General features: G+C 32.5%; 1 protein-coding gene and 1 pseudogene across 1 annotated transcript; both read right to left on the bottom strand.

The window, feature by feature from the left end:
- Window positions 1–424: 424 nt before the first annotated feature.
- On the bottom strand, window positions 425–6492 carry LOC130934835 (uncharacterized; annotated as a pseudogene).
- Window positions 6493–11742: 5250 nt separating this feature from the next.
- Window positions 11743–16652, bottom strand: LOC130936621 (NADP-dependent glyceraldehyde-3-phosphate dehydrogenase-like). The gene is made up of 9 exons (XM_057866716.1): window positions 16318–16652; window positions 15865–16058; window positions 15429–15557; window positions 15155–15274; window positions 14398–14534; window positions 13864–14019; window positions 13019–13397; window positions 12527–12643; window positions 11743–12065 (listed from the first exon to the last, which is right to left on the bottom strand). Exons 1-9 carry the CDS (start codon window positions 16460–16462, stop codon window positions 11952–11954), a joined length of 1491 nt encoding a protein of 496 aa, XP_057722699.1. The 5' UTR covers window positions 16463–16652; the 3' UTR covers window positions 11743–11951.
- Between the last annotated feature and the right edge of the window lie 1095 nt (window positions 16653–17747).

Genomic DNA, 17747 nt, shown 5'->3' with positions numbered 1-17747 from the left:
CTACTCGGAATACCACAGACAAGGTTAGACTTTCCGTATTCCCATGAATGCCGCCATCAATTCTAGCTTATACCACGAAGATTCTGATTAAGGAATCCAAGAGATATGCGCCCGGTCTAAGGTAGAACGGAAGTGGTTGTCAGTGCCCCGGTCTCATAGGTGAGAATGATGATGAGTGTCACGGATCATCATATTCATCAAGTTGAAGTGCAACGAATATCTTAGAATAGGATAAAGAAATTGAATAGAAATAGTAGTAATTGTATTGAAACTTGAGGTACAGCAGAGCTCCACACCCTTAATCTATGGTGTAGAAACTCCACCGTTGAAATACATAAGTGAAAGGTTCAGGCATGGCCGAATGGCCAGCCCCCAAACGTGATCAATAGTCTCCTCAGATGAAGAAATAAAACTGAGACAAAGATGTCTAATACAATAGTAAACTATCCTATTTATACTAGACTAGCTACTAGGGTTTACATGAGTAAGTAATTGATGCATAAATCCACTTCCGGGGCCCACTTGGTGTATGTTTGGGCTGAGCTTAATCTATCCACGAGCTGAGGCTTCTCTTGGAGTTGAACGCCAAGTTATAACGTGTTTTGGGCGTTCAACTCCGGGTCGTGACATGTTTTTGGCGTTTGACTCCAGACAGCAACATGGAACTGGCATTGAGCGCCAGTTTACGTCATCAATTCCTGAATAAAGTATGGACTATTATATATTGCTGGAAATCTCTGGATGTCTACTTTCCAACGCCGTTAAGAGCGCGCCATTTGGAGTTCTGTAGCTCCAAAAAATCCATTTCGAGTGCAGAGAGGTCAGATTCCAACAGCATCAGCAGTCCTTTGTCAGCCTCCTATCAGAGTTTTGCTCAAGTCCCTCAATTTCAGCCAGAAATTACCTGAAATCACAGAAAAACACACAAACTCATAGTAAAGTCCAGAAACGTGAATTTAACATATAAAAACTAATGAAAACATCCCTAAAAGTAGCTTGAACTTACTAAAAACTACCTAAAAATAATGCCAAAAAGCGTATAAATTATCCGCTCATCAGTACCCTCTCAGAAGCATACCATAAAAGGGCAGGTAGGATCAATTGGTCGAGTATCATCATCCATGGCTCTGTGTTTTAGTACTCCCTACAAACATACTGCAAAGAATTAAGTTTAAAATCATGCGGATGCATCAACAAGTGGACTATGATGACAGGAAAAAATTATAAGGTTATGTTCAGCTAGACGGAAAAGAGGGGCTACATTTTGTTATGCTAAATTTTAAAGGAAGAAAGGAAAATTTTCAGAGTAAAATTCACTAATTCTATGGATTTTACTTTATATTTGACTAGGGTAAATGTTTGCCCCTGTTTAGTGAATTGCATATTTGAGCTCTTGAGAATTTTTATTTTCTCTGTATACCAAACAACTTGTAATTTTAAGGAGATAATATTTTCCTCCTTTAATTTTTATTCAATAAAGTTTTGTTCCCAAAAATTTTCATTGTAACATAGCCTAAATTGTCCATAAAATGGAAAAAGATCACCTCAGAAATAAGGGCAGTCCCAAAACGTGCTGTACAGGTGGGGTAGACACAATCATATATGTTTGCACCCAAAGCACTACAAACAACAATATCAAGTGGATAACCAACTCCCTAGAACAAGTACAAGCAAATGGTATGAAATTGATTTAATTTGAAATGTATATCAAAGTAATGGCTGCTGTGATGAAAGTTATTCTGACCATAACGTATCGCGGTTTATCCTCTGGCAAAGCAGCAGTGCACTGAGCAACAACTCGCCAAAATGAATCTTTATCTTCTCCTCCTACAAGACCACCAATAGCATAGCTGTGACAAAAGAAAATTATATCAAGCTCCTTAGCAGCATTACGAAACTATTGATTCAACATGTCCTCCTTTATTTCACAAGGTTACTTCTAACTGTAGTATGTCAATGAAAGAAGACCTTTATCTATTCATGCATATTTTTGGAATGCTATACTATTTGTCTTCACTCTTTTGATAAGTACTAGATACCAGATCAACAATCCTAGTTTTTCTTTTCTTTTGTTAAATTGAATCAGGAATAACACATTAAATTGTCTCGAGTTAGTTTAACTCACAATTTATAGTTTAACTTTAACAAATTACCCAGTAATGATTCATGAATAATATGACCAAGCCCATTTTATGTGGTGCCTAAACAAAAAGAAACTGGAGCTGACATTCAAACCAGCTAGTATTGTATATTGTCTAGTATAGTTCTAAAAGACAGCACAAAATAAAAATAAATAACATTAGAAATGGCAATAAGCTTGAAACCACAAAATAGACTATATGACTAAATAAACTTACGCTTACCCAGGCAAGTTGCGGTCTACCAAACCTTTGACACAGATGTCCCTGAGTACAGCATATTGCAAATTATAAATTTATAGTTAGTTACTTGTTTCACAACATCCACGTTGATAATAGGAAGAACATCATGGTTTGTGCTAAAATTTACCTCAACTCCGGATCTAAACCACCTTGTACAATACCAAACAAGTTCTGATCGTGAGGTCTCTTGTGCGCTGTTAACAGAAGGAATGTCCATTATATTTAGCATTGGAAATAACCAAAGACTTAAATGATACACTTCAATAACATAATTACCTGCTATGCATCTGTCTATCCATCTAAGCGTTCGATACATAGCTTCCTCAATTCTTGGACCGGTAATGGTGGTCGACATCATCCAAAGCCATAATAATATCTGCTCCAATTCTATTCTGTATAATTTATGATGAACATAATAAAGAAAAATCAATTTTCTTAAAATATATTGTTACAGTTTGCTAGCCGTAAGCTCCAACCAGAAACTTCAGAAGCAGGTACAAGAAACCAGAAATTATTGAAGGCATCAAGAAAACGTGCATAAGAACAACGAATCAATTTCCAGTGCTATACTTTGTAGTCAGTACTATAATCTGTTATGCATTGTCACTTGCAATTTTCTATGAGGCTTAAATTATAAACATTAATCGAATATCTAATAAAAGATCATCTTTCTCAATTTGGAAATACTATATTGGGAATAACTATAACTTAAAACAAGAATTCAATGAACAACTTCTATCTGAAAGCAAATCATAATATGTGGAGTCCTAAAAGTTTTTCAAATTTTAAATAAACTATCAAGTATTGATTGAAAGAAACATATGGAGGAAAAACAATTAATCTACATACTTGTATTTGAATTGATTCTTCGGGTGTAAGAAGCATTGGCTTCCCATCCACCAGTGACTGAAGCAAGAAAATAATTCTATAGTTACAAATAACAGAATTTCATTGTAGATTACAATTGCAACCTTTTCTTATTATAATTTTTGTCTTGTCTTAAAATGGAAAAAAAGGTTAGATACAAACTTGCCTGCGAAACTTGAAAATAATATATACCTGAAATGTCACACATTCTTCTGTGATATCAGCAAGATGCAACAATGAGACCTAAAACATTAGTGAGGTAGATTGGTAAGATTTTTAACAAAAAATATAAATGATTTTTTTCAACATTATCCCTGAATACAGTTATCAATTAGCGAAAAGATAATACATATTCACTTCACACAACAAATTTAGCTCCAATGTCATTTTTTTTTGTCCTGCCTAAGTGCCTATCTACACAGCCTTAGGCTTCTTTCTGTTATAACCTTGATTACTTTCAATACTTCTCTTAGTATGATCAACATCATTCTTCATTTTGAAGTGACATTATACTATAACTTTTGATTCTGATACAGATAAACTTGTACAAACGTTGAAGACAGAGACACAATAATAAGAAAAAACACAAGCCACAAACAATGCTGTGGCATGAAAAATTATCAGATAAAATTAGTATGCAACAGTATTACTTGATGGAACCCGATGATAATAATATAATTACTAGAATGCTCGAAATTACAACAGTAAAAGGAAAAAGGTATACATTAAGTCAAACAACAACCATTTGAAAGCCACCGAACTCTGTAAGCATAGCCCGTGGCCAGTTCATAAAATTGTGAAGACCACCAGCTTCTTCGAGATGCTCGGAAGTAGGTCGAAGGGCCAAGTAATATGTGTTTCCCAGAATTATTTGGCAACCAATTCTCTCAAGTTCATTATTTGTCAAGCCTTTGATTGTCCCTGTTCATTTAAAACCCTCCAATTAGGAATGCAAAATTGTGACATCTATAGTACAAGATAACCATTTAGAAATTTGTCAAAAGCCTAGGAAAGAGAAAATCAACTCAACCAATGCAAATATCAACATTGAATGTTCAATGGACATTAGTAACCGATGTCCATAATTTCCCCCCAAAACAACAAACTCAATATGAATACAATATTATATTATAAAAATATGAAACAATTTGGCAACAACTTTGAAGGTGAACTTTGTTATCTTATAGCATGAAATGGCTTGTGCATGAGAATGAAAAACAGAAAACTTCATTTGCTGCATATCTGATACGTGGTCAGGAGCGCATTTTCGAGCTAAGGGACGGAATGGTAATCTTGTCATATTCAAGGATCTGAATACTAGAAGAATTGTACCAAGCCAGTCTTGGACATCAAGAAGACCGAAGACCAAGAATCCGTCTCTCAAAAACAGTGGTGCTGAAAGGGCGACAACTCATAAGGCCCATTTAGGTAAGTCAGGACAGCAAGACGCCCAATAATACTTTTTAAATTCAATGGGAGGCATAATTTATTATTAATTTTCGAATTTTCAGGCATTTATTTTGGTTTTTTTTTTGTTGTTAGAGTTTGTTGGAAGATTTGATTTACTTAGTAGTATTTTTAGGGATTTTAAATTTAAATCAAATCTGATCTAATTTGATTTAAATTAGTTATCATATTTTTAGGATTTTAAAATTTAAATCAAATCTGATCTAATCCAATAAGATCAAATCTAATTTAAATTAGTTATCTTATCTTATCTATTAACTAGTTTGTTTGGGGTCTATTTAAACATCTTTGGTGAGAACCTTTACATAACTTTTGACGAATAAATTTCCGTTGCTTTCAAGCACGTTTTATTGTGTGAGAAGTGAGGTGAGTGATTTGCTTCGCTTGTTGCATGAGGAAGATTGGAGGATCCAACACTAAGGTGATATGCGTGGTGGTTTCTTTCGGTTTTCGTCCCTCTGATTTAGGTTGTCAAGGACAAGTTATTTGAAGGTCTAGTAGGAAATCCTTTCCGGTGACCTAGGTTGCTAAGAACAGACATCTTAGAGGTCTAGTATGAAAACCTTTATCTATCTTTTATGTTTCCACTGTGTCGCTTTATGCCAATAATTTCTTCTTCTTGTTGTCATTCTTTTCTTGTCCCCTTTACTGAATAATCCTTATCTATTGTGATATAATCCCTAAATCCCAGTCTATTCCTTATCATTGATATGAATTAAATTGGGGCTTAGGAGTTATATCACAATAGATAAGGATTATTCAGTAAAAGGGGACAAGAAAAGAATGACAACAAGAAAAGGAATTTATGGGCATAAAGCGATAAAGCAGAAACATAAAAGATAGATAAATATTTTCCTACTAGACCTCTAAGATACATGTTCTTAGCAACCTAGGTCACCGGAAAGGATTCCCTTCTAGACCTTCAAAAAACTTGCCCTTGACAACCTAGATCGGAGGGATGAAAATTGAATCACTGAATCTTCTCCATGCAACAAGCGAAGCGAAGCAAATCACTCACCTCACTTCTCACACAATAAAACGTGCTTAAAAGCAGCTGAAACTTATTCATCAAAGGTTATGTAAATTGTGTCACCAAAGGTGTTTAAATAGACTCCAAACAAACTAGTTAAAAGATAAGATAAGATAACTAATTTAAATCATATTTGATTTAAAATTTAAAATCCTAAAGATATGATAACTAATTTAAATAAGATTTGATCTTATTAGATTAGATCATATTTGAGTTAAATTTAAAATCCCTAAAAATACTACTAAGTAAATTGAAAGTAAATCAAATCTTCTAACAAACTCTAACAACAAAACAAACCAAAATAAATGCCTGAAAACTCGAAAATTAATAATAAATTATGCCTCCCATTGAATTTGAAAAGCATTATTAGGCTTCTTGGTGTCCTGACTTAGCCCAATGGGCCTTATGAGTTGTCGCCCTTTCAGCACCACTGTTTTTGACACGGATTCTTGGTCTTCTTGATGTCCAAGACTGGTTTAGTATAATTCTTCTAGTATTCAAATCCTTGAATATGACAAGATTACCATTTCGTCTCTTAGCTCGAAAATGCACTCTTGACCACGTATCAATATCAAAAATGATAAATTGGAATCTCTAACCTTGAGTACCCACTGGCATAAATAATGGTGTTTGACACACAAAGTGAGGGAGGGTCAATAGAGCTGCACGAGCATGGTTGAACCGGCCAAGAATATGAGAAAGCAAACATAATAATAAAACTTCAGAAAAAAATAACCAAAGAATGGTTCAACAAGTGCACACAGTGCTTCTCAGCCATTATCTAGAGTTATCACTTATTCTCTTGTATGCATACCCATATCATTCTTTTAGCCTCAGTCATCCAAAGGTAAAACAACAACAATAGCAATAAATGAATGTCGTTGATTTTCACATAAATAAGACAACAAAACTTCAACAATGTAAAGGCGTAAGAGAACTAAAATAGAATGGGAAGTTGAACCTCGAAATGAAGTGCCATGGGCTTTGTTTGAGGAGGGGCGTAGGGGACACAACTAATGGTATGTCCTAGCATGGTAGAAGAAGGGCCATAAGCAATGACATTATGAACAACGCAAACAAAGAAGTATTACATGAATAGAAGTTTTAGATAGAAAGAACTTACAGAGAGAAAGAGAGAGATGGGAGGAACAAGAACATGCGACGAATGAAGTGCCCTAGGCTATTGAAATAGTTAAAGCTGTGGTGTGCGTACCTTCATGGCTGTGAAAGCAGGTTGGCCGGAGCTTGTGATGTGGTAGAGTGTTGCTAATGTTTGGTCTCAATCTCAAAGGAACCGCAATGGCAATGCTATTTCTCATTACAGGATGAAAACGGACCAAACTATACCTTGCATTAAACAAGCTACGACAACTTCAGACTAAGCCTGTCCTGTAACATGTTAAAAAATCTATCACTACACTAATAATAGAAACTAAAAAGGATTCAAGAGATAACTATCCCAATTGGTGTCCAACTTGCATACTAAATTATCACAAAAACAAGGGGATATATGAAACAAAAAAAGAATCAAATTTGAAAATAAATAAACTAGCTTACTACTTTATAAGAATATTGTCTAAAACAGGATAAGTAACACGTGCAGTAGATGAAAATTAAATGATTAAAAGTTAATCATTGTGAACAAAAATTGCAGAAATCAATACACATGGAACAACGAAAATAGATGCGACTCAAAATGCTAACAAGAGCATGAATGAAACTGATACCTAAAACAGAGAACTCAATAAGAATCAGTATTTAAAAAATAAAATTAGCTTACTATAGCTAACACGTTCAATTAACTAGGACAAAATAATCAAACATGGTCACATGGACCGTTATGGAAAATTAAAGAAGTCAATGCAGATTCAAGAAAGAAAATGAAAAAAGAGAAAAATTGTAAGGGGCAGAAGAGAAACCTGTGACGCGAGGGAGAGGAGAACAAGGTGAGGGTGCTTTGAAATGTGAAGAGGGGAGGATGAAAATTTTGAGGCGGGCGGCTAACAAAGCTTCGTAGAGTTGAGTTGAATTGACAATTGAGCACCATTAAAGTGGGTTTAGGATTTTAAGGTTGAAGTTTAAAATTTAATTATGTCATTAATTAATCCGTCGGCGGAATAGAATTAAAGGACCGCACTATTTCTGTCTAAAGTAAGATAAAATAAATGCAATGGTTGGATAACCTAGCTCGGGGGTTTGGGCACGTGTTAAAGACTTAAAGTACAAAGAACCCACCGCGGTAAGCCGGTAAATGTTTTTTTTATTTTTCACCGTACTTTTTAATTCGGTACATCAAAAATTAATCTATTACAAATTAAAATTTTATTTAAAAGCTTGTTGCATAATTATCAAAACCGAACCGGTAATCAATTCGGTCATATGACCGAGTCACCAGATCACTAATTCAACCGATAGGTCACTGATTCACCTAATTAACTCGGTCATAATTAAAAAATATAAAATTATATAAATAAAATTAAAATAATATCTTAAAACTTAAAATACAAGTCTTTACAAACATTAATAATCTAATGTCAATGTTTAAACATAACTAATGATCTAAAAAAGATAATAAAGTAGTTTCTAGTACAAAATATGTTCTCAATTTAAATCAACAAAGACGAACAAAGAACACAATCAGTAAATCAAGTCCAAGGAATTGCTGATGATGCTTGTTCTTGAGATGGTGGCGTTTCTGATGATGTTTGAGATGAAAACATTTTTAAAATTCTAGCAAAAGAAATAAAATATTTTCAGCAACAAAAAATTTACCTAAATGAGTTTTTAAGCAACACAACAACAACCACCAAAGTATTCAATTCAAAGTTTCAAACATTATCATCCAGCAACAAAATTCAAGTATTCAACTAAACCATTATCCAACAAGCAACTCTGTTATCTAGAAAGTATTCAAATTTTCTCAAAATACAACAGCAACATTAACCAGATTCAATAACAATTCTAAGTTTCTAACTCAAATTTTCTCAAATTCAACAACACAACAGCAACATTGACCAGATTCAATAACAATTCTAAGTTTCTAACTCAAATTTTTTCAATTTCAACAACTCAAACCAAATATAACAGCAACATTAACTAGACTCAATAACAATTCTAAGTTTCTAATTCTCTCCAGTTCAACAACTCTAAAACCAAATACAACAATAACCACCAGATTCAACATCGATTCTAGTGAAATAACAGAGTAGAAAACTTGAAGGGAGCTCACCTGATTGACCAGTTCCAACACCGCGACTGCCGCGACCCAAGATGACGACCACCTCCACCCGAGGAAGCAACGGTTGCTTGACTGGTTCCGTCTGCTTCTACCGCCGACGAACCGAACGCAGGGGCACGGGACGGCGACGGTGACCGAGGTGAGGGGACAAGATGAGAGACTGAGAGAGTGACGAAGTGAGGCCGTGGGAGGCTGAGAGCGACGAGGTCAAGGTGAGGCCATGAGCCAGTGAGTGAGACGGAGAGAGCACATACCACAGAGATGAGGCTGGAGCTTAGCTGGGTGAGGGGGGTTCCACCGTTCCACACTCTCAGTCACATTCAGAGTCTCAAATTTTGGATTTGGGCATTGGGTTTCATTGAAAGGGAAAAGAAGGGGGGGGGGGGGTGAGGGGTGTGTTCTGAACAACGCCATTTTACTTTGTTGTTGGCGGACATAAAATAAGCTCCGATTTTCATGATCATAAAACATCTGAACTATTAACGATCTTAATAAGAAAACATATTTTTTAGTTTTTTAATAATTATCAAATAATTTATATTTAATTTTATTTATTAATTAATTTTTTATATATTATTTCATTTTAAAATTTACTCTATATTTTATAAATTATTATTTTATTTTTTATGATATATTTTATATTTAGAATTTTATCAATAAGTTCTATGAAGATCAATTTTAAAATCAATTTTATTTTAATTTAAAAATTTTAGTTTTATCTTTTTTCAACCTTAAAATTATTAATTTCATAATATAATTTATCATCAATTTATTTTTTAATTATCTAATTCTATAATTATAATCATTTACGAATTTTTTCTTACTGTGATTATCAATTTGTTGTAGTGACGAACTGAAAATCATTGTTTATGAATTGACAGATATGCATAGTACAAAAATTATAATCTGTAGAAAATCAATAAAAAATCGATTGGTTAGTCAACAAAAATTCTTTCCTTCTACGTTGTTAAAAAACAATCGATTTTTATTTTCAACTAATCGATTGGTTCGCAAAAAATCTTCTTTTAGAACTGCTCGTAAACTAATCGATTTTTTTATATCGATTGATTAGTTATTTTTTTCACAATCGATTGTTTTGTGAGGAAAAGTCAGTTTTTGTGTAATTGAATCGATTTTATTACCCATTCAATTGATATTTATTTAAGCAGATTAGTAAGATAACTACTAAACATATCCAAATTAGTTACTACGGTAAAACTTTTATTAGACATATAAAAATCAATTTTTATTTAGTCAATATTAGTTAATTTTAAAATTTAGATTTATAATTTAGAATTTAAAATTAAGAATTTATAATTTATAATTTATAATTTAAAATTAATAAAAAAATTAGATGATATCGGTCGAAAAATAATAACTTTCTAATATTATTATTATTATTATGAGTAAAGTATCGTTTTTTTCCAACGTTTGGGATAAGTCCTAAAATTGTCTCTAATATTTAAATCGTCCTATTTAAGTCCATAATGTTTCAAAATTGACTCAATGTTGTCCTGCCGTTAGAGATCTGTTAATAGAATTGACGGCAGGACAAAATTGAGACGATTTTGAAACGTTAGGGACTTAAATAGGACGAAAATATTTGAAAAAAAAACGATATATAGAAATAAATTTTAATTTTATCTTTTAATAATATCAATTTTTTACGGTACATAGTTATTTAATTTTTTTTAATCACATATAAGTAAATTACACTTAATCACATTACTTTCATTCTAAATAAATTTTTATAATTTTTTTCTTAAAGATTTTTACTCATCATCAAATATTTGTATAATGACTAGGATCACATTACTTTATTGTATATGTAAAAATTTTTTCGCAAGTTTATGTACTAGCCATTCTACAAACATTTCATGATAATTAAAAATCTTTACGAGTAAAATTATAAAAAAATAAATTTATTTAGAATAAAAGTAATGTGATTAATTGTAGTTTACTTAGATGTGATTAAAAAATAATTAAATAACTATGTATCATAAAAAATTGATATTATTAAAGGATAATATCGTTTTTGTCCCCAACGTTGTCGTCCTATTTAAGTCCTTTAACATTTCAAAATCGTCTCAATTTTATCCCGCTGTCAATTCTATTAGCAGATCCCTAATTGCCGGACAACATTTAGTCAATTTTGAAATATTAGGGACTTATTTAAATAGGACGATTTAAACGTTAAGGATAATTTTAGAACTGACCCCAAACGTCGAAAAAAACCGATACTTTACTCTTCTATTATTATTATTATTATTATTATTATTATTATTTCCTCACGAGTTGTAGCTTGTAGGGGAGAAAACGATTAATGTCTGACTTTATTGAAGTTCGTTATTTGATGGATATGAGATTGACTACAAAATTTATGGCACATATTGTTATTCTAAATATTGAATTTGGAATATAATAATTAAATTAAACAACTTAAACTCCCCCAAGTTAGAGTAATAGGGGAACCAATCTAATCGGTTTAGTTAACCAAAGTACCAAACTCTTTGCATCGAATTAGGGTTATCATGCATAGTTACTTCTTAAAAGTCATAAACATTTATGTAAGATAGAAGTGATGATTCTTTTGTATTTAACTGTGCTTCGGACAAAAAAAAAATCTATATCACATTTCTATTTGAAACTTTTTTTATTTATAATTAAATATTTTGGAATGTTTATTCTGCATCACATTAATAACTAATTTGTGTAGAATTATCATATGATTTTTGAATATAAAAAACTCAAAACCATCATTCATGGAGAAATAGAGCCATAAAATTATTCCATATCCATACCCTACATAATGTACAAATAGCCATAGATAGTGACATAGCATTGCATATATATATATATGGGAGCAAACCCCTCAAAGATTGGCACTCCATAATGCATGAGAGATTGGAAGCACGTCCTCCTAATTATATATGTTTATTTGGCATTATTATTACTAATATTATTTACTTCATCCCATGGTGTAAGATGGGGCTGGTAAGTTGATTACTGTAGTCTTAACCTTTGTCATCATATGAATGCTGTTGGTGATTCCTTGAGAACCAATTCCACTATCCTTAATACCCTGCACAAATCAGTTTTTAAGAATGTTTACTGGAATAATATTGTTTTAACTTTCATGGCTAAATATTAGAATGTAACTAATCTAACTCAACTCCAAAAGCTAGTTTAAAAAGTGAAGATCAAATGACATAATCTCTCCATATTTACTTAAGAGGTCGCGGGTTCGAATCTCCCTATCTTTGGTAAAAAAAAAAAAAAAGTGAAGAATGTCTCGCACTTATTAGCTATCTAAAAATCATATTTTGGAATAATGTGTGACTTGTAATACACACCTTTTACTCCTAAGAATGATCATCTAAAGCAGTATTAGAATTGAGATTGGATAGGCCTAACTCAATCCCAAGCGTTAGATTTTAGGTCGAGTTAGAACCAATCAATTCTACTATCAAACTTCTCAAAATAAATTTTAATTCTACATTTAAACTTGAGAATAATTAAGATGGAGGAGGAGAAAGATTTCACCTGAAATGGAAAGTGATCTGGTCCGCGAGCTGGAGCTGAATTAATTTGAACTGTTCCTGTCTCCATTGCATCACTTATCATTATTGCTTTGTTTATGTCACTTGTGAAGACACATCCCTAAATTATACAAAAAAGGAAATAATCATGGACATGGATCAATGAACTGATTGTGTTGGAGCTAGTTGCTTCCTATAATTATAATCAACATGTTGTAGTGTTAAATGGACAAGAATGATGAGAAGTGGTAACCCTATTAATCCATATAACCAACTCCACTTAATGAAGAAAATACTTAATCCATAAGGTCTCAAGTGTGATATAGAAAAAATAACAACGACGACAACAATGATGACAACAATATTTGAAAGATATCCAGCCAAAAAAGTGAAATGAATCAAAAAATAATGAAACATAAATTGCAATAATTTTGAATGAAGGTTCTCTTATCCTTCCAGTTATGCATATTGTTTAAAAGTGATGCTATATGAATACCTGAAGACCAAAATTGCTAGCATTACAATGGTGGATTCCTTCTTCAACAGAATTTATTCTGATAACTGGCAAAACTGGTCCGAACGGCTCCTCCCACGCAATCCTCATATCCGGACGAACATTATCCAGCAGCAATGGCCATATGAGATTCCCTTTCCTCTTGTATTCCTGGCAGAATGTTGCCTTTTTCTCTTTAGCATCCATTACCAACCCTTCAATGAAGTTAGCAGAGGACTCTGTCACAACCGGCGTGATGTCACAGTCATCCTCCGGCAGACCAACAGTTAGCTTTGCAACTTTTTCGTTGACTTTCTTAACGAGAGAGCTCGCCACCTTTTCCATGACCAAAACAACCTTCACTGCTGTGCACCTTTGGCCACTGAACACAGAATATTATATAATTTATAGTTTGTCAGTGTTTGAGTTAGGAAATTAAGACTTGTCCTTCTTATGAATCTAGAAATGAGCTATATCTGTTGTGCTTAAACATGGTAGGTCCTGTGTTTAATTTAACAAAAGATTGAATTAGTGTAAAGATTTTTTAATGATATTCATTCTAGTTAAATGATTAAACAAGAATATGATAGTGATGGTCCTTTCATGAAATGTTTTCCTTCTTTGGATATGTTTCAAGTAAAGAAATTGATTTCCTAACTATAGATTTCCTACATTACACTCTTTGAGTGCAACTCTTTCTCGGACCCTGCATTGACGAGCGTTACTTGTGCATCGGGCTACCCTTTTATCTTCGATATCTAGACCCTATTATTAGAAATATGATAAATCCAGCACAAGGTTCAGATTAAGCAATTGGATATATTATCGTGTCGCATTGTTCTTGTTACCTATAGGAGAAGCCTCCTTTTACGATGTTAGCAGCGGCCAAATCCAAGTCAGCATCTTCAAGAACAATGCAAGCATCTTTTCCGCCCAGCTCCATTTGAAGAGGAACCATGCCAGCTTTTCTTGATATTGATATCCCAGTGTCTCCACCTGTGAAACTGAGGATTAAGGTGAATTAGATGTCAAATCTTTCAACTACAATTTTTAAAACATCTGTACTAATAACAAAAGGAGCTCAAAGGATCTTTCCTATTAAAACATCTATACTAATAACAAAAACTTCCAAGTTATCTTGCATTTTGAACTATGTGCAAATTACTCACCTAAATTTCTCAAATGTGGAATTATGATCCCTTAAACTTTGTTAAATGCTGTGTTATTTTTTGTAGAAAGTTTGTCTTTGTCAGCATGGTCAGTATGCACATTTAGAAAAAGTTCGAGAGATCGATTATCCGATGAGTGAACCTTTTACAAGTAATAGTGGACAACACAAAACACTTGTATGAAGCAGTTGATGAAGTGAAGAGGAAGTTTACCTTATGCAGTTCACACCTGGATGCATTGTAAGAAAGTCACCAATCTCAGAACCCTTTCCTGTGACACAGCCAATAAGGCCCTTAGGGAAACCAGCCAAATGGAAGCAATGCACCATGTGAAGTGCAGCAACAGCACCCTGTAAAAAAACATAGACATCTTGAACAACACAAATGTGTTTTAATCATAAAATTGTACGAAATTCAGTGTCTCGAATCAGAAACCAGGGTCTCAACATTTTGGAGAGACACAAAATACATGTCTTTTATGGCTGTATGTATGTAACCGTGTCCTTCATAAATTTATATGACTGCAAACAAACAGAATACACATGCCACCGTGTTCATCACTCTGATGGGCATAGACATGAACGAAATGGGGCCTAATGTATGTGGCCCTAGACATCTTTCACACTAAATAAACTACTAATTTGGTTCATCAAAGATACTTGTGACATTAACATAATCCCCAAGAAAATTTGTGACAGCAGCATATCTCATAAAAGATTTATGACATCAATTTAGCACTTGGAAAATATATTTGATATTATTTTAATTCTTGAGAGATGCATGCAACATTTATTTGATCTTTTCTTCTTTTTTTCATGGACTTATTTGATCTTCAAAGTGTAAATTGTTGTCTCAAATCTTTCTGAGATCAAACTGATGTCAAATGTATCTTTGAGGGTACAACTAATATTGCTAGTTTAGTCTAATTTTATTTAATCATAATAATTTATAAGCAAGAATAGTTGCATACCTGAGTAGGGGGTTTGAGAACAATGGAGTTTCCAGCAATAAGAGCTGGAGCAATCTTCGAAATAGCCAGATTAACAGGATAATTAAAAGGCGGAATAGCCAGAATAACTCCAAGTGGAATCTGCATACAAAAATACATGCTTATTGATTTGATCTGAGATTAGGTGGAGAAACTAAGAGAAATAAAAGAATAAGAACATAAATTTATATGATATATTTCAATGTGAAAAAACAAAACTTGGTTAATGCTAGTCTCTAAAAGAGTAAGTGTTTACCTTGGAAGTGAGACAGTATTTGGTTCTATCATTGCCTGGAAAACTATCAGAGACCAGAAACTTTCCTTCTCCAAGAATTCTGACTCCTTCCTCAGCACAATATGATATCAAATCCCCTGATCTCACAACCTTTAATAAAATAGCATATATACCATTTTCATATTAGAGGGCCAATTGGGAAATGGAGTTTCTGAAAATGCATTATGAGTAAACTATCATTTTCTACCATGTTCATTCTTCAGAACATTGACAAATTTACCCATGAATAAGTGAAACAACCTTTCTACCCGCAAAAGATGAGTAAATTACTATTTCTATCTATGAATATTCATAAATGCTGACAAATCTACCTATGAATGAAATTTGTTATGTTTGGTGGGTACAAAGCTAGTTTTTGTCAGCATTGTGAATGAATTTTCAAACTAATTACACATACTTCAGTGACAGAATCTTTGGCTGGTTTTGCAATCTCTTTAACAAGGCACTCAGCAATAGGTGCCTTGTTCTCCTTCAATATTGCTGCAGCCTTGTGAAGCAACTCTGCTCTCTTCCACAGTGGTGTCTTTGCCCACAATTTCTGAGCTTTTTTTGCTGAGTCTATTACATTGTTAACCTCTTCCTGGGTACAAGCTGTCATTTTGAAAATTTTCAATCAGAATTAAAATTGGATCAATACTATAAACACTGACGGTGGAAAAAACCAAAAAAATAAAAAATAAAAAATAAAAAAGGTCTAACCATGCTATCACTTTCCAATTCCATAAACTAAACAAACAAAATAACAAAAGAGTAAGTAAAAACCAACATGAAGATCCACAGAATCGTTTGAATCAGGAAAAAAACAAGAAATTGAGATGGTAGATTAAAAGGGTATATGTAAATTAATTACCTTGAACCTTGTAGTGGGTGTTTCTGGTGGTGGGGTTGATGATGGGAACAGATTTTCCTGATGAGGACTTCTTCCACTGTCCATCAACATAGTATTTGTATACATCACCATCTATGATCTCTGAAAATGTTCCACTTCCAGCCATGAGCCAAGTAGAGCAATAATAATAATAATAATGATATCGATATATGTGATTGAAGTAAATAATAAATGATGGTTATTTTGTATGTGTGGATTCAGACCGAGTCAAAGGAGGGGATGCAGATGTTGCTATTATTTAGCACTTAGTTTTGTGCCGCATTGACTGATCAGCGTGCTCTTCAGGCACTTTACAGAACCAAAGTAGGTTGCTGTATTAAAAAATTCACACTTAATTAAGATTGTTCTCAAAATATTGAGAAAATTTTATTCCACTTTTAAGATGCCAATGTATCATTTATTATTGTTACTACTTCAACATGTCATGCTCATGTTGGTGCTTTTGTTTCTATTATTGTTAGTCTATTCACTCGATTGTTCTCTCCGAATATTCAGATATATATGCCTTTTGAATTCTCAGACTCATGGAATATTTAAAATTAGTTCATTTTGGCATAGAGGATAGGAGCATGTTTGGTACATAAAAAAAAACAATCATGTTACATCTTGAAAAATCAACTATTAAGATATAAAATATAAAATATATATTAAAAATAAATTAAATAATATATTTATTTATATATAAATATATAATAATTACTTTTTAATATGTACATAATTTTGTAAAAAAAAAATTAGTATACAATATCAATCTCCTTTAATCAAAGATTGGGGAGAACTATGTCTATATTCAAAGGATGAAAAGAGTATACATAGCCTCAAGTATCAGTGGTTATTATATATATAAATGTTAAATACACACAAAAAAAATTAATTACTAAATTATTATTTATTTTTATATTAAAAATAAGTAAAATAAAATATATATTCATACACACTTATATATACACATAGCATTTTTATTCTATGTGCATCTTAAATTTATGCCTTTAATGTCAAGTAGAGGCACTCATTTGTCGCTCCCACACACACACATATTTGATACATATTATAAATAATTTAGAGAGTATCATAATTAGAATTATAAGAATTATATTACAGTACCATATAAATAACAAGTTATTAATATTCTTATGTTCTGCATAACTGAAAAAAAATGAAATTATTTTTAACTAAAATTATTTTAAAATATTATGTGATTAAGTTAATTTTATAATTAAGTATGAACCAAACATTATTTACTATACTTTTTGTTTTTTAAACTCGCGGTCTCGCGCGTTCAGTAGAGCTTTATTTTTATGTTTGGTAGGCCACTTATATAAAGATAGCAAAAACAAATTTTTGTAAAGTTGTTTATTTTTATTTTTATTTTTTTTTTTGGTGACTTGTAA

This window comes from Arachis stenosperma, chromosome 6 (assembly GCF_014773155.1).
Source record: "Arachis stenosperma cultivar V10309 chromosome 6, arast.V10309.gnm1.PFL2, whole genome shotgun sequence".
Lineage (NCBI taxonomy): Eukaryota > Viridiplantae > Streptophyta > Magnoliopsida > Fabales > Fabaceae > Arachis > Arachis stenosperma.
This window is presented reverse-complemented; position numbering and strand designations above follow the sequence as displayed.